General features: G+C 45.8%; 1 protein-coding gene across 3 annotated transcripts in view; it reads left to right on the top strand.

Moving 5' to 3' along the window:
* Positions 1-10,124: 10,124 nt before the first annotated feature.
* The window catches only part of RBM33 (RNA binding motif protein 33), a 122,476-nt gene continuing 108,775 nt past the window's right edge, over positions 10,125-23,825 (top strand). Inside the window, exon 1 of one of the 3 annotated variants that reach the window (XR_009454678.1) lies at positions 10,125-10,489. Coding sequence is in view for 2 of the 3 variants with exons in the window: in XM_059711364.1 (XP_059567347.1) it covers positions 10,447-10,489 (43 nt within the window). In the remaining variant the exon portion in view is untranslated. The remainder of the gene's footprint in view (positions 10,490-23,825) is intronic. The other 2 variants (XM_059711364.1, XM_059711363.1) reach the window with 2 other exon arrangements.

Genomic DNA, 23,825 nt, shown 5'->3' with positions numbered 1-23,825 from the left:
GCCTGTCAGCCACATGGAGGACTCCTGGGCCAGAGAGCCTAGACCACTGTTGTCGCCAGCACTGTGCGCCAGCACTGTGCGCACTGGGACCAGCGGCTGGAGGCAAGTGGAACGCTGAGCGCACATCTGGTGAACGCCTTTGGACTGGGCTGTTTAGACGGCTCAGAAGCCAGCGGTCCGCCTCCCGTTCCCCCTGGTGGAAATGCCATGCTTGGGTTGCACAACATATTGGCCAGACTTGGCAGCTTTCCGAAGTTCTCTCTGGGCCCTGGGCCCTCCCTGTGTGCGGGTCCATGGAAAGCACAGCCCATGGCCCTCTTTCAGGGCCAGCCCTCCTGGCCTCGCTGTAGGACCGGAAGGGAGCCCACCCCGGCTGCAGTGCATGTCTGAGGGGCCCCTCGCCCACCAGCCTGCCACATGCTCATCCCTAAGGGATATCTCACAGGATGATGGTGGCAGAGGGTAAGGCTGGCGGTGCCTCTGTCCCACAATCCTATTGTTCTAGAACAGTGATGGCGAACCTATGACACGCATGTCAGAGGTGACATGAGAACTCATTTTGGGTGACATGCATTAACAGAGACAAAAAAATTGCATAATTCAAATATTTGTCTCTTGCAGCGGCCAGAGTTGGGCATCACTCAAGTAATATTATTACTCACGTTACTCATGATCAATAATGCAATTCTAAAACCGGACGTAAACATGTACATCGGGGTTGCCTAGCAAAGATACATAGTGAAAACATCCAAGATACATTGTTCCAATATTGACACTAATATAAAAAGGTTAAGAATTGCACTATAAAGAGATTAATCTTTACTCATGAGATTTTATTTTTACTTAAGTGACAAAATGCCCAATTCTGGAAACGGCCTCATTATTGCCAACACGTGCCTCGGGTAAGCTTCCCGAGCGTTCGGGTGCATTCGGCAAACGGACGCACTTGATCGCCATGTTCGTTAGGAGACAGGAGTGGGAGGGTTAGAAGAAAAAGATATACAGTGCAACAGTGCTCGACGAGACATCCTGCGTGTGGGATAATTGATTGCAGCACCATATATTTGTTGGTTATACATACTGTCTTTGAATTGTTTTGCACCAGGAGTCAGTGCAACAACACTGCAAAAAGTTAATAGGTAAGAAACCTATCAACATTTTATAAAAAATGCCATGATTTATATACATATATATTTTGCAGCCTTGTGATGGAGAATCAAAAAAATTCAAAAGCAAGATTGAATGATAAAGGAAGTGGAAGTAGCAGTAGCCGACCCTTTCAAGACATATGGACCAAGATGTGTGGGATTGTCAACAGAAACAACAGATCACTGTGCATACTGTGTAATGAAACGGTAGCAAGCAGAACGTGGAATGTAAAGAGACATTTTGAAACTAATCATTGTCAGCTCTGGAAAAAAAGCATCGATGAAAGGAAGGAATACATTTCTAGGCAGCTACACCTCTATAAAAGTCAATCAAATTCCATCATTAAATTTATAAGATGCTCTACAAATTTAACATCAGCAAGTTACTGTATTGCTCACTTCATAGTTCAGCATGGAAAAGCCCTCAGTGACGGAGAATTTATTAAGGAAACATTTCTAAGATGTGTACCAGCTCTATTTCACAATATGAAAAATAAAGATGATATTATTAAAAGAATTTCTGAGTTACCACTCAGTAGAAATACTATCAAAGACAGAATAATAGATCTTAACAAAAACGTACAACATCAATTTAAAAAAGACTTACATAGTTGTAAATTTTTTTCGATTTCTCTTGATGAAACTACTGATGTCATATCAAATGCTCGGTTGGCCACTATTGCTAGATATTCTGATGGTCTCACAATGAGAGAAGAGTTGATAAAGTTAGAATCAGTGCCAATAAGTACATCAGGAAACGAAATATGTAAGGTTGTTATAAAAACATTCAGTGACCTAAACATTGATATCTCTAAAATTGTGTCAGTCACAACAGATGGGGCACCAAATACAGTGGGGAAAAAAATGTGGGATTCCTGAAATTGTTTATGGAAGCAATTAGACATCCACTTGTACCTTTTCATTGCATTATCCATCAGGGAGTGTTGTGTGCCAAATCGGGATTCTCAGAATTGAATGATTTCATGTCAGTTGTAACAAAAATTGTGAATTTTATAGCTTCTTGACCCCTTTGCAAGTGAGAATTTTCTGCACTTTTACAGGAAGTTGATTCAACCTACAGTGGACTGTTGATATTCAATAATGTGAGATGGCTGAGTCGAGGTAAAGTACTTGAGCAATTTGTGGAGTGCTTTGAAGAAATTACGGTATTTCTTGAGAAGAAGGATCTGGCAAACTTTCCTCAGATCAATGATCATAAGTGGGTCAGCAATTTGATGTTTTTTTACAGATCTCTCTGTTCATATGAATGAACTGAACTTAAAATTACAAGGTTTTGGCAAAAGTATTGACGTTATGTTTGGATACATCAAATCTTTTGAAAGTAAAGTTAAAATTTTCAAGTGAGATATTGAAACTAAAACTTATAAGTATTTTCCTCGGATAAAAAAGTATTTTGAGAAGGCCACTACAACAAGCATAATGGAGTCCATACTTATGTACCAGAATATAGTAAACTCGTTATTTGAGCAGTTCAGCGAAAGATTCGACCAATTTAGAAGCCTAGAACACACCATTAAAATAATTAAGTATCTGGATGTAGTTGTTTACAGTACTTTGGAATTAAAGGATTTCCAATGGATGCAAATTGACGATTTAGAGATGCGACTTGCAGATTTTCAAGGTAGCATTTGGACTCATGTATTTGTCGACTTAAGGTCGAAACTTGAAAATCTGGAATGAAATCGTCTGAATAATGAAGAAGAGTGCAACTACGAGCAAGAAATTTTGAGTGCTTGAGACAGAGTACCTGACACTTTTAGCGACATAAAAAATCTAGCGATGGCTTTGCTAACAATTTTTTCATCAACGTATTTTTTTTTTATTTTCGTAAATCTTTATTGTTCAAATTATTACATTTGTTCCTCTTTTTTTCCCCCCATAGCTCCCCTCCACCCAGTTCCTACCCCACCCTCTGCTCTTACCCCCCCCCCCACACACTGTCCTCATCCCTAGGTGCACAATTTTTGTCCAGTCTTTTCCCGCATCTCCCACACCCCTTTCCCCACCAAGAATAGTGAGTCCATTCCCTTTCTATGTCCCTGATTCTATTATAATCACCAGTTCATTCTGTTCATCAGATTATTTATTCACTTGATTCTTAGATTCACTTGTTGATAAGATGTGTATTTGGTGTTCATAATTTGTATCTTTACCTTTTTTTCCTTCTTCCTCTTCTTAAAGGATACCTTTCAGCATTTCATATAATACTGGTTTGGTGGTAATGAACTCCTTTAGCTTTTCCTTATCTGTGAAGCTCTTTATCTGACCTTCAATTCTGAATGATAGCTTTGCTGGATAAAATAATCTTGGTTGTAGGTTCTTGGCATTCATCACTTTGAATATTTCTTGCCACTCCCTTCTGGCCTGCAAAGTTTCTGTTGAGAAATCAGCTGACAGTCGTATGGGTACTCCCTTGTAGGTAACTGAGTTTCTTTCTCTTGCTGCTTTTAGGATTCTCTCTTTGTCTTTTGCTCTTGGCATTTTAATTATGATGTGTCTTGGTGTGGTCCTCTTTGGGCTCCTTTTGTTTGGGGTTCTCTGCGCTTCCTGGACCTGTAAGTCCATTTCTTTCACCAGGTGGGGGAAGTTTTCTGTCATTATTTCTTCAAATAGGTTTTCAATATCTTGGTCTCTCTCATCTTCTGGCACTCCTATAATTCGGATGTTGGTACGCTTGAAGCTGTCCCAGAGGCTCCTTACACTATCTTCATATTTTCGGATTCTTTTTTCATTTTGCTTTTCTGGTTGGGTGTTTTTTGCTTCTTTGCATTTCAAATCTTTGACTTGATTCTTGCGCTCCTCTGGTCTGCTGTCGGGAGTCTGTATAGTATTCTTTATTTCAGTCAGTGTATGCTTAATTTCTAGTTGGTTCTTTATCATAACATTGAGGGTCTCATTAGATTTCTTGAGGATCTCATTAATTTTATCAGCGGCTTCTAGACAGTTCTTGAGAGACCTTAAAAGTGTGGTTCTGAACTCTATATCTTCCATTGACAATTTTGTCCTGTTTCTTTGTCTCTGCATTTTTTTTTATGCTTTCTTGGTGCACCCCCTAGTGGTCTTTGTGCGCAGTCTTGTTGTAGTTAAGCCTTGATTGTTGTAGTTAATACTGGGGGGATTTGACCTCCAGGCCAACTGGCTGTGAGAGTCAGCTGTGTCTGCAGTGGGAGAACTTCTGTCCTCTGGGGAGGTGCTAATCTAGCCTTTGCCTGAGGCTATCCAGCAAATGGCTCTGTGCAGGGCTTGGGCGGGGCAGGTCGCATGGGATCAAATAGGGCGGGTGGGTGGAGGGAGCCGTTATGGCTGCTCTCAGTCTCGTCCCCAGAGGCTCTGCCTCTCAGAGTCCCAGCAACCGCTGCAAACCTCAGAGAGAAAGCTGCCCTCGCGTTCCAACCAATGCTAGACAGTCCCGCTTCTCCCGTTTGAGTCTGGGTCCCTAGAGACTTGCCCAGAACTGGAGCTCAGAATCTGAGACTCCCTCCCGATTGAAAACAACAACCGCGCCCTCAGCTACCAGCCTGCTCCGCGCATACCTCCACACCTTTGAATTTTCCGCACTGCACCTCCTCTGAGTCTTGTATGCTGTTTTCTTTCCTTCTAGTTGAAGAATTTCCCCTCAGCCAGCTTTCCTGTGGTTCTGGGTGATGTCCGTTCCGTCTTTTAGTTGTATTTGTGAAGTGGTTGTTCGAGGCAGCTAACTCCAGTGTTTACCTATGCCGCCATCTTGGTTTTTTTCCATCAACATATTTTTGTGAGACTTTGTTCTCAGCATTAAATAATATTAAAATGAACAAAAGAGACCGGCTAACAGATGAAGTTAGTGGCGCTTGTTTGGCCTTGAAGTGCACCAAGTATACACCTGCAATTGAAGAATTAGCAGACAAACTTCAGCACCGAAAAAGTCACTAATTTCTAGTTTTCGTACCATTTGATTATCATTGTTTGTATTATTATTTTTTCCTAAATGTACATTGTCATTGTTTTTCTGTTTTTGTTCATTTTATACATATTTTTTGGTTGATTTTTCTGTTAAATGGCATTTAAATACATAAAATAAATATCAAAAATATAAATCTTTTTTTTACTATGGTTGCAAATATCAAAAAAAAAAATAATGAATATTTCTATATGTGACACGGCACCAGAGTTAAGTTAGGGTTTTTCAAAATTTTGACATGCCGAGCTCAAAAGGTTCGCCATCACTGTTCTAGAAGGAACGGGACAATAAGTTTCTCTCTTTTTAAAAAGCTCAGCAGGACTTGAAATCTTCCTCAAGTTCTCAAAGCTCTGGGAGCTGCGTAGTGTCTGCACGTGCTGGTCCACGCCAGTGCCTCAGAAAGAATAGTGTCTCCCCTTCACATGCAAATGAGGAAACTAAGGCCCCTAAAAGGCACCCCCAAATGCTCAGGGCAACCATGTGGCTTCCTGAGATTTGGGATTAGCCACAATGATAAACAAAAGCGTAATATTTCAGTTGCAATAACGCATGGTCCGATTTCTCCGCCTAATCAACAGTCAATACTTGAGGAATAAAATGCATGGGTGTTGTTGGAACTTCAGTGCCAGCTTGGAGTGTGGCATATTCAGTTGGTGGCTGGCTCTGGAACTTCTTTCAATAGAATGTGTTTTCAGGGCCTGGTCTTGCAGACTCATCCTGGGGCTGTGCTGTTCTCACGTGATCACGCAGAGCTGCTGGCTGAGGCCAGAGCGGGGTTCCCTGGGCTAGAGTGGCACCTCAGTCACATTTGCACCTCCGCTGCCCAGATGCCCACGGGCGGGGCTTGAATCCCGTGTTGCTGTCTACCTTCCCACCACCATGCCTGTAAGCAGGAGACATCGACCTTACTCCCTTCCTCTCCTTCTCCCTCAACCCCACTCCTGCCATCGGCACAAATACAGCGCCTGGGACCATGTCCTCCTAACCCACTCCGTCTGTGCTCCCTGAGCTGGACTGTACCCCCTCCGGGGGGATCCCTTCCTCCCTCTGCCCAGGTGCCCCTGACCCTAGCTGCCAGCCCACAGCCCCCCCTTGTTTGGCTGACACCCCCTGGGGGCAGCTGTCTTGCAGGGCGTGGGTCTATGCCTCTAGTCTGGGCCAGCCTGCCACCCCCCCACCTCCCCACCTGTCCTGTCACCACTGGTACCTCCCAATGGCTTGAAGACCAGATTATGAAACAACGTTTGGAAGAAAGGGAAGCTAGAGGGCTTTCTGGTCACTGTGTGATCTCTTCTTGATTTCTCGCTCCCATCTCTTATTTCCTAAAATATTTCGTATATTGTTGAGTAATTCTCGTATCTGAGGTCCTTGGGAGGCCAATGTAGAGTTTGTACTTTTTGATTCAATTATCACGGTTTCTTCCCTTGCGTATGAAAAACATGGGAGCATCATTTGAGGAAGTTCCTCCAGAATCTCGGGCTTAATCTGCGAGCCCATGTTCATCTTCTCTCTCCCTAATAGGGCCAAGAACGCACTTCCTATCAACACTGCTGATGGGTACCTTGCCTTAGGGAAGCCCTGCCTCTCTTATCTGCTCACTGCTTATTGCTCAGAGTCTTGCTTTTTTTTTTTTTCTTGCTCCCTTGAAATTTTAATGTCTAAAATCCAGTAATACAACCACCACAAGTGTTTTCTGCAGAATCTGTTTTGTAGCAGGAGGGAGGGGCCCTAGAATTTCCAGTTCATCATATTGACAGAAGAGGAAAGCTTCCGTCTTCACTTTTAACTAAAAACAAAGCTGAGCTGTTACATTTTCACTAGGATCTGTATGAGATCCTAAGTGCTCACTCGGAGGTCTACTCAGGCCTAGCATTTACACTCATATGATGCCACACATGGCACAGCTTCATTTAGGAAGATGGAGAAAGTCCCTCAGTGCAGTATCAGGCGCTCTTTGCTGCAGTCCATACACATGTGCATGAGCTCCCCACATATGAACTGTTACTTGGCACCCAAAGTGGAACTCAGGTGTGAACTGTGTCCAGCACGGCCAGGGGTGAACCTGAGGAGGGGCGGTGAAAGATGAAAGAAAACACACAAGAGAATACAGCTGGGGCCAGGTGGGTCACTGTGCCTGGATGAGGACACAGTGACACAGCCTGTAAGCAGAAGCTTTATTTTATAGTCAGATCACACAAAGCAAAACCAGGGCAGATGTTTACAATGTTCTTTCGAGTTTCAAATCTGCTTCTTTCCTATTGTTGCCATTCTCTGAACGCTATCAAGCCTTGTTTTGGCAGCACTTGCTGCACCCGCAACAGCCCACATCCCTTAGCTACCTGAGGACTGCAGGGTCGGACTATAAGGTCAAGCTTACAACCATAGCCTTTTGGCTATACTTGTGCTGGGACGACTTTGCCCTCCAAGCTGGGACTTGTATGTGGCTTTGCCACAAGTCGGTCTGAGGCTTGAACCTGTCCAAATGCTGTAGCCGCTCTCCACAAGGTGCAAGAAGATTAGGGTGTGGGAGCTGCTCTGGCTTAGAAACCCTTCGCCCCTGGGGACCAATATCTCTTGTAATAGTTACCTGTGTTTATTAGCTCTCCACACTCAGGTAAAGAGAGCCTAAGGTTATGACTTCCTGACAGATGTCTAGAGATTATTCATTCCTCTGCAGCCAGCGGCAGTTAACCAGCCAGAGGGCACTTGTGACACCATGTTACTGAGTAACACAGTTGGCATCCCACCTTTCTCAGGTTTCTAGAACAAGGCAGAAAGTCTACTCAAAGTGGTATTTGTCTGTAGAGAAGATAGACGGGTTCATTATACCTTTACTCACAGTAATTTATCAAGAGCTTCAAATATTTGGTGTCCAGGCTTAAACATTTTTCCAATGAGTGTTGGATCAAAAAAGTTTAGAGACTCTATCTAGTCTTAGAGAAATTTAGTTTCAGGTGGTTCGTAACTGAGATACATGTCTTTCCAGAAGCATAATATGGCTACAAAGTATCTATGAGATTGTTGCAGCTTTGTGAATTTATTTTTTTTGAAGCATCCTTCTCAAAATCACCAGTGGAACTGTACTGGAAAATATCGAGGTAGAAATTCCATCCTGGATGAAAAAAAAAAAAGTGATTAGGTATGTAAGCCATTTTAAATCTGGGTGTGTTAGCCCTGGCCAGTGGGAATCAGTTGGCTGGGCATTGTCCAGTGCACCAAAAGGTCACCCATTCGATTCCCAGTTAGGGCACATACCCAGGTTTTGGGTTAGATACCCTGCCAGAGGCATCACTCTCAATCTGATGTTTGTTTTTTTCTCTCTCCCCCTTCCTCTCTCTCTCAAAAAATCAATAATGATAAAATTCTAGATGTGTTCATGTGCTTTGTGATGGAGAGTTATTTGACTTTGCTTGCCAAGCATATTGTTTATTTTTTGGCATCAATTACATGCAGTTGAGTCAAAGTTGTTTGTAAACTTTTATTTTTTAGGTATTACATTAGTTATAAAACAAGGAATGTTTATTTTGTTCAAGCATTGTATTATGACAAATTTCAAACATATATAAAAGTTGAAAAAGTTTTAAAGTAAACATTGGTTTGGCCATCAAGAGTCAACCATTAACTTTTTTTGGGGGGTGGGGGGGCACTGTACTCTATTTTCTGAAATTCCTTTAAATGTACCTGCTACCCAGCACAAACGGGATGTGTTGGATTTGGAACTGCTTGCCCATGATATATTCCTTCTTAATTGAATGTTTGAAAAAGATTGATTTTAAAAAATTTAAACTTCTTTAAAATTTTTTAATTTGTTGGAGTGACATTGGTTAATACAATTGCCTGGGTTCCAAGTACACAATTCTACGATACATCATCTGCATATTGGTGCCCGCCACCCACATTTTCTTCCTCCGTCATATATTTGACTCCCTTCATCCCGTACTACTGCCCCCACCATCTTTCCCTCCGGTAACCACCATACTGTTGGCTGTGTCTGAGTTTTCATTTGTCCAGTTGTTGCTACCATTCACCTCTGATTACACTGCTTCCTCACCTGCCCATCTCTATACATCCAGGAGCCTTTCTCCTGCAGGGACTGCTGCAATTGCTACTAACTGGGATGAATACCCCAGTTCATGCCTACCCACGCTGCCTATTCTCTCTCGTGTTGTCAGAGCCATCTTTCTAAAACACAAATCCTACAGGTAACTTCTGCTGTTGGAACCGTTCTGTACGCCACAGCTTCAGACAATGCCTTCCCAGCTGATCCCAACACTCGGCCGCCCAGCCACACAAGCCACTCGACAGCTGAGCCTCTGTTCAGTCTTCTCTCTACGTAAAATTACCCTTTCCTTTCCCCATCTCCCCCACCATGACTGTTTTGGAATCAATGTTTGCAGTCTGTATTTGAAGATCCCATGGCATCCTCCCCTCCTCGCCCCAAACGCTAACCACCAGGCGGCCTCTGTGGACGCCTGATCCCAGTAGCTTTCAGCCTTCCCTGATCACTGCCTTGGCCCCCAATACCCTTTACTCCAGGCCACTTATGACTGATTCGTTTTATGAGCTTTTCGCTGCTCAGAAATGCAGACTCCGGCTCTTCTTTAAACCCCGGTACCTAAACGAGTCTCAGGGCAGAGCCCAGAGGTGGGCTCGGTGCACCCGGCCCGCGCACCTGCCCCAACGCAGACCCCGGCGGCGCGCGCGCTCGGCGGCGGGCCCAGCAGTGCGCATGCGCGGGCACGCGGCCCTGCAGACCGACGGAGCCCTAACCTGTGCGCTCCCTTCCGCGTCAGCACGGCCAGTTACTCCCGCCCCGGCTCCCCGCCTCCCTGTTCAAACACGGACACTAAACTCGGGCCCCACCGAGGCGCGCGCGGCCTGCTCCCTCCCACTGTCCACGGGAGATCCGCCTGCCGTAAAGCACGGCGCGGCACCTGCTGCAAAGCGCTTACGACAGAACCTGGGACCAAAGTACGACCGGCAGCCGCTCCCGCCCCCGCTTCAAGCGTTTGGGTTTGTGGAGCCGAGCGGGGTGGCCGCCAGCCCGTTCTTGTTCCGCAATCGGCCTCGGCCTCGGAGGAGGCTCGGAGGCGCCGCGGCCTCTGAGGGCCCTACCCGCCCCGCCCCGTCCCCGCGCCGCGCCTTCCGGCCGCCATCCTCCCGGCGTGCACCGCGGCGGCGGCGAGGTGGCGGCCATGTTACGGTAGTTTGTTGTTTTCTCCCCGCGGAGGAGCAGGGCCAGCGACCGGACCCGCCTCGCTCGCCGCGTCCCCGTTCCGGCCCGCCGGCCCCGGCCCCAGCTGGCGCGCGGGGCGAGGCGGAAGCGGGCGTCGCAGCAGCATGGCGGCCGCGCTGGGAGCGGGCGGAGGAGCCGGCGCCGCAGGTACGTGAGCCGCCGGCCCTGGCCAGCCGCGTCCGGCCGCATCCCCGTGGCCCCCGCGGGCCCCACCGCTGCCGCGCCCGCACGGAGCGCAGGCCGGGGAGCGGGCGAGGGCCGGCCTGTCGCGGGAGGCGAGGGATCGCCGCCGGGGCCCTGGCGCGTCGGGTAGGTGTGGAGCTCCGAAGGCCACCCCAGCCGTGTTTCCCGTGGACCCCTCGCCCGTGCGGTGAAAACCTGTTAGCGGCTCGCGTGGCTGCGCGCACGGAGGGAGCGGGACCCGTGCGCATTACCGGGCCGCGCGTCTCGCTCGGAGGCGGAAGTGCCTGACGGGACCTCACACCTCAAAGCCGCTTTCTGGCCAAGTTACGTTGTGTTGATTGAGGGGTTTAGTGTTTGCTTTTTAATACGGAACAAGTCTGTGGAGAGACTTTTAGGGCTGATGGGAAGTTTGACAGACGCGGAGAGCCGCGCTCGGGAGGCGCGGTCGTCATGGAAACAGTGACACCCACTCGTGTCGAGCAGAGCCTTCTTCGGCCGTGTCACTGTCATCCCCTGGAGTTTTGGCCGAAATGTCAAAACCTTTGGCGGATGTGACCTGCAGTTTGCCCCTTCGATGCTAGGTCTTTCTTTTTCTTTTTTTCTTTTTACGTGTTTGATCTTTCGAGTTGAACTTTGAAATACATGGTTTACCTTCTTGGCGACCTTCTGGGGCTCAGAATGGTGTATTTGCTGTCATTTTCGGGGTGCGGTTGGGGAACATCCCCGTCAGTACGTCTTGTTGGGGTGTCCTCACGTTTCTCATTTTTAGCTGGCGCGTTCGTGAATGACAGTGACTGTAATCCACAGATGGAAGGCTCTCGGAAGCCCGACCCCAGAAAGTTAGTTTCCGCACATCCCGCCCCATTCCCGCCCGGCTGGAGCTTTCGTTCTGTGTCAAGTATGTCCACCTACTGCTCCTGTGCCTCCCTCCCCACTGTTCTCTGGCTCCCGGGTTTTCTTCGGACATTTACTCCGTTTTATAATGCTACTTAGTTATCTTTTTCTTTATAACCTTCCTTTCCTGGTAGTCTTTGAGCCCCACGAGGACCCGAGTGCAGCCTATCTGTTAGGAGCCCTGTGTTTCACCGTCCCTGTGGGGACTGTTGAGCAAGTATTTGCCACGTGGATGAATTGGAGAATGAATGCTTTCTTTACGAGCCCCTTTGCTCTTTTCTGTGTACATTTACAGCTCTGTGGTCTAACAGTGAGACTGGAACCAGGTAGCATTCTGCTGTCCCTTTGTCCATTTAAGGGTTAGGCCCTGCGAGCTTCGGGAGTCTACAGTAGGTGGGCACCATTTGGACCCACTGTTGTTTAACCGTTTCAGTTTTATACTTTTTCACTGCTTTAGAAAACATTGCACCGAACATCTATAGACACGTCTTGGTGTGCTTAAACCAATATTTCTGGAGGATAGATACTGCTTCAAGTGGAAATTACATATGTTTACAATTTTGATAGCTATTGCCAAGTTGTCCTCAAAAACGCTGGTACCGTTAGTAATGTATGAGAGCACCCCATTTCCCATACACTTTCTAAGAGTTTATTACTATATTTTTTATAATCTTGAGAGAGAAAAATAAGCTTCAGCATTGTAACTTATATTTCCTTTTGTGTCTAGTGAAATTATGTTTTCATACATTGTATTTATTTTTCTGCCTGCTTGTATCATTTGTATTTTTTTTATTGTGTGGTTGATCTCTCTCATTGTTTTAAAGAATTTTTTGTATATTTTTAATGGCTTTTTTCCATAATAGTGTCACCACGCCAACAGTACTGTATGCTTTAGTATTTTATGCTCCTTTGATGCTTTATTATTATTTTTTTAAATTTAACTTTTATTCCATACTAGAGACCCGGTGCACGAAATTCGTGCACTGGGGTGTGTGTGTGTGTCCCTCAGCCCAGCCTGCACCCTCTCCAATCTGGGACCCCTTGGGCTATGTCTGACTGCTGGTTTAGGCCCAGTCCCTTAAACTGGCAGTCAGACATCCCTCTCACAATCGGGGACTGCTGGCTCCCAACTGCTCACCTGTCTGCCTGCCTGCCTGCCCCTAACTGATTCTGCCTGCCAGCCTGATCACCCCCTAACCACTCCCCTGCCAGCCTGATCGACGCCTAATTGCTCCCCTGCTGGCCCGATTGCCCCCAACTACCCTCCCCTGCCGACCTGGTTGCCCCCAACTGCCCTCTCCTGCGGGCCCGGTCACCCCCAACTGCCCCCCCCTGCAGGCCTAGTCACCCCCAACTGCCCTCCCCTGCTGACCTGATTGCCCCCAACTGCCCTCCCCTGCCGGCCCAGTCGCCCCCAACTGCCCTCCCCTGCAGGCCCGGTCCCCCCCAACTGCCCTCCCCTGCTGGTCTGATCGCCCACAACTGCCCTCCCCTGCTGGCCATCTTTGACCACATGGGGGTGGCCATCTTGTGTGAGGGTGTGATGGCCAATTTGCATATTACCTCTTTATTATATAGGATGAGACTTTATTTTGGGTATGGTGTGAATTTGGGGCTTCTCACAGTTCTAATATGATTTTTTGAATTCTCCATCTTAGCCATCTTTTTTACATGTTAAATTACTATTTATAATAAATTTTTAAAAATTATTGCTTCATTTTGTGTGTATTACATAGCATGTTCTTTTAAAGAAATTTCTTTAAAATTGTTCTTACAATATAAAAAAATGAACTTCTGAATCTTCATGTTCTGTAAATAATTCTGAAATTTTTATTAGGATCTCATTGTATTTATTAACATAACTTGGGAACGATTGGTATTTTTACCATATGGGTTCTTTCATTCAGCAATGAGAATGCCTTTGTTAAGTTCTTTTATGCCTGTCAGTCATCTATCACATGCTTATTGAATGTCCCAGGCACTTACCTAAGAGATTGGATGCATACTGAACAGACTACACAGAGATTCCTGCTCCAATGGAACTTATAGTAGTACAATTTTCTTTTTATAGTTCTACTTTACTTGTTTAATTCCTAGATATGTTATATTTGTTTTCATTGTGGATGGTATAGTTTTGTTTATCCTATTACATTCTCCAATTTGTTAGTGATCTATAGAAAAGTGTTTTTGTAATTGAATTATATACAACTGGCTTATTAGAATCTTGTTTTAATAGTTTGATGTTTTAGATTTTCTAGTTAGACAGTCATATTTGCAACCTCTTCTCTTCTAATATTTATATCTCATTTCTTTTTCTTATACTTCTTCTAGAAACCTTCATTGTCAAGCCCTCCAATATAAGGTTGAATAATATGGGTGATGGCAGGTGTCTTTGTCTTGTCATCTTTTTTGACTTAAATGAGCATTCTTTTAATATTGAGTATGGTGTTTGCTGTAGGTTTCTGATATTTTTGTTTAGCTCAGAACATTTGTTTGTTGAGTTGGGTTTTAATTTTATCAGTTCCTTTTTCTGTATTTCTTGAGGTGGTTGATGAGGCCCCTTCTTTTATCTTGCAATATAGAGTAGGGGCCCAATGCACGAAATTCGTGCACTGGGGGCAGGGGGTTTCCTCAGCCCAGCCTGCCTCCTCTTACAGACTGGGAGCCCTCAGAGGATGTCCTACTGATGGCTTAGGCCCGCTCCCTGGGGGGAGCGGGCATAAACCACAGTTTGGCCTCCCTCTGTGGGAGGTTACCAGGCTGATCAGGGGAAGGCACCAGCCCCATCACCCCGCTACTGCAGCCACTGCCAGCCACCGCAGCCACCAAGGTGTTTTCATCAACACGGACTCCAGTCCCTTGACCATGAAAAAATGACAACTTTCTTTAGGCATTTTCAAGATGTGTCTTTCATAGGATATGACATTTCTTTCTTTCTTTTTTTTTTTATCCTCACCTGAGGGTATGTTTCCATTGATTTTTAGAGAATGTGGAAGAGAGAGGGACAGACAGAAACATCAATGTGAGAGGAACACTTTGATTGGTTGCCTCCTGCATGAGCCCTGACCTGGGCCCCGGCCAGGGAGGAGCCTGTAACCTAGGTATATGCCCTTGATCAGAATCGAACCCAGACCCTGCGGTCGGCAGGCCGAGGTTCTATCCACTGAGCCAAACCGGCTAGGGCAGGATATGACATTTCTTAACCCCTCCAGCAGCAGACCTTCGTTTTTTCCTCCAGGAGTGTGGTGGAAAAACCCTAGGTCATCTTCTTGGATTCTTATAACCCAAGTTACCAAGAACACTGCAAGTGGTGGCGTATAGGGAGCTTAGCCAATGCGCGGTCATAAAAGGTGTTTACACTTGAAATGGTTTGACACAGTGGATAGAACATCTGCCTCCAGACTGAAGGGTCCCAGGTTTGATTCCTGTTAAGGGCATGTACCTTGGTTGGGGGCATATCCCCAGTGGCGAGTGTGCAGGAGGCAGCTGATCAATGTTTCTCTCTCATCGATGTTTCTGACAGTCTTTCCCTCTCCCCTCTTCCTTGTAAAAAAATCATAAAATATATTTTTTAAAGAAAAGAAAAGGTGTTTCCTCTGCAGCCCATGCACAGAGAATCCCCTGCGTTGTGTCCACTGGGATAGGGGCGTGTCTGGCCGGCTGCCGGGGGCACACCCCCAAGCCTGGCAGCCATGTGTTCACTGTGTCCGTGGGCTGGGGGACATGGATCCGGCGGACACGGCGCACGGCAGCTGCTGGGAGCACATCCCCAAGCCTGGCAGCCCTGCGTTCGCTGTGTCCACCAGGCTGGACCCGGGCCGCTTGGTGCGGCCGCTTGCGCTTGGCACCCTGGCCACTTGTCCCAGGACCCAGCCCACTTGGCCACCCCGGCCGCTTGTCCCGGGACCCAGCCCGCTTGGCGCCCCCGGCTGCTTGTCCCGGGACCTGGCCTGCTTGGTGTCCCGGGACCCGGGCTGCTTGGTGCAGGTGCACGCACAAGCGGCCGCGGGGTGGGAACATGTGGCGGAAGTTCCCGCCCCGCCCTGTGGCCGCTTGTGCTTGGTGCCCCTGGCTGCTTGTCCCGGGACGGACCCGGGTTGCTTGGCGCTGGTGCCCGTAGGACACTCCTGGCCAGGGCGTTCTGTGACCCCGGCCACTCAGGGCCTACGCGCGGGCCTACAGGCTCGGAGCGGCCTGGGTCCTGAGGATGTTCCCAGGACCCAGGCCGCTCGGTGCCCGCATATACAAATTAACCCGCCATCTTTGTCGGGTTAATTTGCATACTCACGCCTGATTGGCTGGTGGGCATCGTGGAGGGATGGTCAGTTTACATCTTTCTCTTTTATTATATAGGATGTATTGATTTTCAATGTTGAACCAGCCTTGCATTCTTGGATTCAAAACCTTGTGCTGCATATTTTATTCTTTTACTGTATTGTTGATTTTACTTTAGGATTCATTTATGATTGTAAAAGATCGTTATAGTTGTCTTCCTTTGTATTTGTGCACATGTGCTATCCTATTTTTTACAAGATAAGTGGCTTCCTAGAATGAGTTGTGAAGCTTTCTGGGGGAGTGTAAAAATCTATTAAATGTTGGAAGAACTCTAGTCTGCAAAGCCAGTTTGGTCTGGTGCCTCTTTAAGTTACTTTTCAGTTCCTTCTGTTTTTGGTTAGTTTAGCTTTTTACATTCACTGGTCATTCTGATAAATTTTTCTGGAAAAATTATCCCTTGTTATATATTTTCAAATTAATTAACATAAAGTAAAACGCTCAACTTTCTAAGAATGGGTGCGTGAAGGTAAATTTTTTGAGATCCATGTATTATGAACAAATTCTAACCTTTTCAGTCGAATGATGATTTGTTAGATCTATAATTGTAGATTTGAATGCATTTTCCGTAGATTTTTGGTTTGTATTACCATACATGTTCTGTCTTCCAGTTCTGCTCTTGAGAATTTCTGATGACAGTTCTTTATTTCTGATGATGATTTTCCTTTTCTCCCGTGTTCCAAAATGTCATTGGCATAGGTCTTTTGTCTTTATTGTGCCATGCATTTAGTTAACACTTTAGCCTGGAAATATGCATCCTTCAATTTAGTTCTGCGGAATTTTCTTCATATTGTTTTTCTGCTTTTCATCTTCTCTGTTCTTACCTTCTGAAACTCTTACTATTGGAATTTGACTTTGTTTATTTAAAAAACATAAGAATAGTGAGCAGTTCCTTGAGATTCTTTCGGAAGGATAGGTACCTTGGTAGTTGATAAAGTCAAGCAAAAGACTGGAGAAAGGAGGCACCCCACAGTCTTTTCTCCCAGGCAGGCTCTGTGGTGCCACTCCCTCATGATTATTTTTCATATAAGTGCAGGAGCCTTCTTTCTGTTTGGCCAAATGTTGTACATCTTCAGTTGACTTAGCTGTGGTAAATTTGGGTCCACTATTCTAGATACTTTGATATTTTCTTTCTTTTTTGAGAGAAAATGGAACTCTATACTGAGTTCCAAATATTGGCAATTAAGTTGATTAATTTAAAAACCCCCACATAATTCAAAGACACATGTGTCTTGTAGGCCACCAGATTGCAGCCTGAACGTTAGAATGATTCTGTCTGCGTGATTTAGTAGGTACCATGTGTGAGTGATCTTCCTACCTACACTTGAGGAAGACCTGGTTGCCCCATAATATTTCGACATAGGAAGTCAGAGGCTGTGTTCTAAGGTTGCTTGCTAAATAAGTTCAAGAGCTCTGTATTGGTAGACTTGAGTTGAAGTCTGGGTTTGCTTGTTTACTAACTGGTTAGTCTTAGTTTTCACATCTGTAAAAGGAAGATTTGGGATGGATTAAGCAAATGTGAAAATGCTGGCTTGCTGGAGGAGAATGGACCTGTGTGCAGCTGTGCAGTAGTGCTGGCTTATTTGGGTTTTATCAGTCAGGACAACAGAAGCTGTGCTATACATTCCAGGTATGGAGGGCTTTACTAGGAATCAGAGCTTCTACAACTCCTGGCAGGGCTGGAGGTGCAGTGCTCAGGAAACCCTTCTCTGTTTGTGTCAGTCTGCTACAAGAACCTTGCCTGGAAGCCCTGTGACTGAGGACAGGGGAGAGCTCCCAGGCCGGCTCAGTCTGCAGCACTGGAGGAGCTGACTTTTGATGCTATTGAGACTTGAGAAGCCACCCCTATCGCAGCTCCTACAAGCCCAGATGCAGCACATGGTTTCCAAGAGCTCCCTGACCTCTGAGAACCTCTTGTCGCCTGTGTGTGTCCTGCCTCTGTCTCCTGAGAACAGCTGTGACGATTGTGACTCAAGCCTCCTAGGAGTGCCTTGCCTTGCAGACTGTAACTCAGAGGCAGCAGGGAAGGCTTCTAGGAAGTGCATTAATGACATTCTCCTCTGCGCCTGGGGAGAGCCCAGTGCCCACAGCATGCATCCCAGTCACTCTGTCTGTGGAAGGAAGAAAGATTGCTGGAAGGGCTTTGTCCCTTTCTTTGACATTTCTTTTTCTTTTTCTTTTTTTAATATATTTTATTGATTTTTTACAGAGAGAGGAAGGGGGAGGGATAGAGAGTTAGAAACATCAATGAGAGAGAAACATCCAATAGCTGCCTCCTGCACACCCTCTACTGGGGATGTGCCTGCAACCAAGGTACATGCCCTTGACTGGAATCGAACCTGGGACCCTTCAGTCCGCAGGCCGACGCTCTATCCACTGAGCAAACCGGTTAAGGCTCTTTGACATTTCTTAAACGTAGTGGCTGGTCCTTTAGAAAGATTCTTTTTCTTCTTATATATTTTTATTGATTTCAGAGAGGCAGGGAGAGGGAGAGCGATAGAAACATCAGTGATGAGAGAGAATCATTGATCAGCTTCCTCCTGCACGCCCCCTACTGGGGATCGAGCCCACAACCCAGGCATGTGCCCTTTACTGGAATCAAACCCAGGCTGACTGCTCTGTCCACTGAGCAAAACCAGCTAGGGCTAGAAGGATTAATTTTGTTTTAAATATATATTTTATTGATTTTTTTTTTTTTACAGAGGGGAAGGAAGAGAGAGTTAAGAAACATCGATGAGAGAGAAACATCGATCAGCTGCCTCTTGCACACCCCCTACTGGGGATGTGCCCGCAACCAAGGTACGTGCCCGCAACCAAGGTACATGCCCTTGACCGGAATCGAACCTGGGACTCCTCAGTCCGCAGGCCGACGCTCTATCCACTGAGCCAAACCAGTTAGGGCTAGAAGGATTAATTTTTAAAAAAGAGGGATGGGTGTCATTTCCTATAGATTCTAAGTCATGATGGGAACACCCAGTTGGCCAAGCTCAGGCAGGCTACTCGTCCTCTTCCAGGCCGCCAAGGATGATTGAGAACTCAAGGGTGCAGGTTTGATAGCTTCCATGTTAGGAGGCAGAACCTTGCTATCTGTCAGGACTTGTCAGCTATTGATTTCCCAACACCGGAAGGGGAAAGTCAGTCGCAAGACAAACAAATGGCCTTGTGCACTACACTGTGTAAACAAAATACTAAGTTCATATGAGGAGAACCTGTCCAGGGGCCCTATAAGATTTTAAAACAGTGAGGATACATTATTTCTCAAGCAACGTGATATAGGTGTGGGCTCTTTGTGAACATTTTGCTTGGCTACTCAGAATTTCATGTAATACTGTAAGGCTAATATGCTCATTTTCAAAGTTCTCGAACATTACGCTGATCCTTTTTTCTAGTTACTGTTTAAATAAAGGGTCTGGGTTTCCTTACCAGTAAAATACTGAGTTTTGACTTCTATAGTGATTCACAATACGTGAGAATGGCATTGAGGTAAAAGAAAAAAGGTTGAGAACTTTTAAGTATATTTTTTAATTTTCATAGAGGAAAAGGAGAGGGAGAGAGATAGAAACATTAGTGATGAGAGAGAATCATTGATTGGCTGCTTCCTGCACGTCTCCTACTGGGGATTGAGCCCACAACCCGGGCATGTTCCTTTGGCCAGAATTGAATCCAGGACCCCTCAGTCCACAGGCTGATGGCTCTATCCACTGAGCCAGCTAGGGTAGGAGGTTGAGAACTTTTAGAGCAGTGATTTTTTTAACTGGTGTGCTGCAAGAATTTTTAAAACATGCAGTGCCTATTTAGTCAGGGGCACTGACCTCTTTTCCCTGAGATTGTCAAATTAAAAAAAAAATGACAACAGCTAACAACAATAGCTGTGTGGGGTGAATGCCCTGTCTTGAACCATAAATATGTGGGTCATATAACACAGTTGCGTCTTATTGATCACGTTGCATAATAAGGTTGCATCTGATCGGTTAATTCTTGGCATCAGAAATCCTTATATACAAGTATAGGCATCTGATTTGTTAAAAAGTCACCTTGGAGCAAAAAGGGTAGGTAATTATTTTTTTAAGTAAATCAACAGTATACCTATTTTTGTCAGATAGGCAAAAAATATTATTTTTTGGTGTGCTTCAGTATTTTAGTAATTAGTTTTTGTAACCTTCAGATAAAAAGGTTGAAAATCACTGAACCAGTGCAGAGGTTGGCAAACTTTGTAAAGGCCCAAAGTGGGCTCTGTGGATCACATGGCTTCTATTGCAATTCCTCTACCTGTGTAGCTTGCAAGCAGCTGTAGACAATGTGTAGTTGAATTGGCACGCCATGTTCCAGTAAACACTTATGTACATAAACAGACAGTAGCCAAATTTGGCCAAAAACAGGTGGACAGGTCTGTAGTTAGCTGACCCTTGGACTAGACAATTGCTAGAACTCTGTTCCAAGCTAATATTCCATAAGATTCTAATCTAAGTTCCAGGTTCCTGGAAAAGATGAGGAAATAGAATTCTAAGGAAGTTGTGTTAATTATAGATACACACCTAATTGACTCCCTTATTAAAACCATGTCTAATGTAGGTTAAGCCTTAGGAGGAGAGTCTGCAGACAAGGGCACTGGCACTCCTGTCCTGCTCAGCACTCTTCCCCTGACGTCAGGGATGTGCTTCTCTCCCTTTAGAACAGTGGTTCTCAACCTTCCTAATGCTGCGACCCTTTAATACAGTTCCTCACGTTGTGACCCCCAACCATAAAATTATTTTCGTTGCTCCTTCATAACTGTAATTTGGTACTGTTATGAATTGTAATGTAAATATTTGATATGCAGGATGTATTTGGGCAACCCCTGTGAAAGGGTCATTTGACCCCCAAAGGGGTCGCGACCCACCGGTTGAGAAACGCTGCTTTAGAACATTGAGCTAATGTGGACAGTTTGTTCTCATGCTTCTGCTCAGTGTGACAGACAGGAAAGAAGGACTTGTTTATATTCTAGAGGAGAACAGGAGAAATGACTGCAGAAGATGTAATAAGAATAAAAAGGCACAGGATTCTTGTCTTAGTTTCTTAGGATTTGAGTCATGACTCTTTCCATACCCATTTCACATTCCATATTCTGGGAGAGAGAAAAGATGCTCTTGCTTTTGCGTCGTTAGGTGTGGTCTTTTGTTTGCATTATATGCCTTTGTCCAAGCACAAGGTTGCCCACATTTACCATCATTCCTAACTTCTTTTGGAAATTGTTTGTTTTCCTCTTCCAACTTGCTGCTGTAGTAATATCTCACTGGGTTACCTTTACAATTTTTCCTGTTTACTCTGTGTCTGGAGATGAGATTGCTTTCTTCTTCAGAAAATACTAGGTGTACTGGTTAGTAATGTGGATTTTGTAATCAAAGAAAACAATAATTTCAAGAGAAACATCAAAAGTGCTTTATTCAAAGTAGTGTCCATCGCTAGCTACACATTTCCCCCATCTTTCAGGTAATTTGTGGATTCCTCCCAATAGAACTTTTCTTGTTTTGAGGCAAACCATTCATAGACCCAATTTTCCACTTCTTCATATGTTTTGAAGTGCTGCTCAGAAAGCGCGTGTGCCATTGATCAGAACAAGTGGTCATCTGAAGGAGCAAGGTCTGGTGAATACAGCGGGTGGGTTAATACTTCCCAGGCAAGATCTTTTAATGTGTCTTTAACTGGTTTTGAAGTGTGTGATGGTGCGTCATCATGAAGCAAAATTACTATGCCATGTTTTGTGGCACATTCTGGTTGTTTCACGATCAAAGTGTGGTTTAAATTGATTATTTGTTGTCGGTAGCGATCAGTATTAACGGTTTCACCTGGTTTTAGAAGCTCATAATTCACCACACCTTCCTGATCCCACCAAACGCAGAGCATTGTCTTCTTTCCAAAGCGATTTGGCCTTGCAGTCGATGTTGATGGTTGACCTGGATCAACTCAAGATTTTGTGCGTTTGGGATTCTCAAAAATAAATCCACTTTTCATCGCCAGTCACAATTCGATGCAAAAAAGACTTTATTTTGTGCCATTGAAGCAACATTGTACTGATGACTTTTCAGTTTTCCATTTGTCTTTTGTTCAGTTGATGTGACACCCATTTTCCTTCCTTTAAAATCTTTTCCATTGCTTGTAAACGATCGGAAATTGTTTGCTTTCTGCAAGTTGTTTTTGAATTTGACACGGATCTTCATCCAATAATGCTTGTAATTGTTGGTCTTCAAACTTTTTTGATTGACCTGGACGTTCTTTGTCTTTCACATGGAAATCATCACCTTTAAAGCGTTTAAACCAGTGTTCACAAGTATCTTGAGATGGAACATGTTCACCATAAGCTTCCCGAAGGATACGATACTTTTTCTTCAAAATAAAGTAATGAATTAAAACTTCCCGCAAATGCTCTTTTTTTGACACAAAATTCGACATTTTTAAGTGTAAAAATATCTATGATGTTAACACTTTCAGCAAATTTGACATATGAAGTTTTGAAGCTTGCTGTCAATACAACAAAATAGCATACATATCAGACCGCATAAATATCAACATATGTGTAACTCCATCTATTGAAAAAAATCCACATTATTATCTGGTACACCTAGTAGAGGCCTCCACTTGCCTTTATTTTTTTGGTATATATACCAGAGGCCCGGTGCATGAAATTTGTGCACAGGCGGGGGGTGGTGGGGGGCACTTCCTCAGCCTAGCCTGCACCTTCTCCAGTCTGGGACCCCTTGGGGGATGTCTGACTGCCACTCACAATCTGGGACCACTGGCTCCTAATGGCTCACTTGCTTGCCTGCCTGATTTCCCCTAACCCCTCTGTCTGCCTGCCTGATCGCCCCTAACCACCTCTACCTGTTCCCCTGCTGGCTTGATCGCCCCTAACCTCCTCTTCCTTGCCTCGTACCCGGGACCCAGGATTCCCTTCTCCGGCCAGTAGCAGGCACTCGGGACCCAGGCTTCCCTCCCTCTGCCTGGCCGCAGTCACCCAGAACCCGGGCCAGCTTCACCCGGGCCAGCCGCAGCTGCTGGGGACTGTGGGCGGGCGGCATCCTGGGCCACAGCCGCAGGTGCCCGGGACTGTGGGGCAGGCGGCTTGTCCCTCTCCTGGGCCACAGCCCCAGACGCTGGCGCCCAGGACCACGGGATGGGCAGCTTGTCACTCTCCTGGTCTGCAGAAGCTGGTGCCTGGGACCTCGGACCATAGGGCATATGCGGCTTGTCTCTCCTGGGGCATAGCCCCAGCCACTGGCTCCCGGGACCATGGGGTGGGTGGCTTGTCCCTCTCGCGGGCCACGGCCCCAGCCTCTGGTGCCCGGGACTGTGGTACGGGCAGCTTGTCCCTCTCCCAGCTGCAGCCTGGCTGGTCCCATTCCTCTCTGGAGAGCTCATTTGTGCCTCCTGATCCCCATTCCTCTCTGGAGAGCTCATTTGTGCCTGGCTGGTCCCATTCCTCTCTCCCCAGTGTTGAGTGTCTGAGCTGTTAACGGCGTGATGGCATGAGGGCGTGATGACCATTTGCATATTAGCTCTTTATTATATAGGATTTTTATTGATTTCAGAGAGGAGAGAGATGGAGAAACATCAAGGATGAGAGAGAATCATTGACCAGCTGCCTTCTGCATGCCCCCCACTGGAGATTGAGCCCGCAACCCAGGCATGTGCCCTGACCGGGAATCAAACCATGACCTCCTGGTTTATAGGTCGATGCTCAACCACTGAGCCACGCCAGTTGGGCTCCTTTTGCCTTTTCAATACAGACTTCTTTCTGCCTTCATATAAGAGTCGGGATTCCAAGCTCAGAGTCCCAGCTCTTTGCTTTTTAAGCCCTTGATTCCCAGTAGTAATTCCTACTTTTCTTCATCCTCTTCTGGGATCACTTTCCCCCTCAGTGTGTATACCTACACATGGTCACCTTGCTCCCACGTTAATCCCCTTCAACAGCTATTCCAGCTCCCTGCGTTCCCAGCCAGAGCTGCCTGCATAAAGCAATCATGTCTTGGTCCTGCTCACGTCCCTCCTTATTTTCCATCTTCTTTACTGTCCTGCTCTATTTTCCCCAATAAATACC

The sequence above is a fragment of the Myotis daubentonii genome, chromosome 10, assembly GCF_963259705.1.
Source record: "Myotis daubentonii chromosome 10, mMyoDau2.1, whole genome shotgun sequence".
Lineage (NCBI taxonomy): Eukaryota > Metazoa > Chordata > Mammalia > Chiroptera > Vespertilionidae > Myotis > Myotis daubentonii.
Note: the sequence above shows the minus strand (reverse complement) of the source record. Positions and strands in the feature narration are given on the sequence as shown.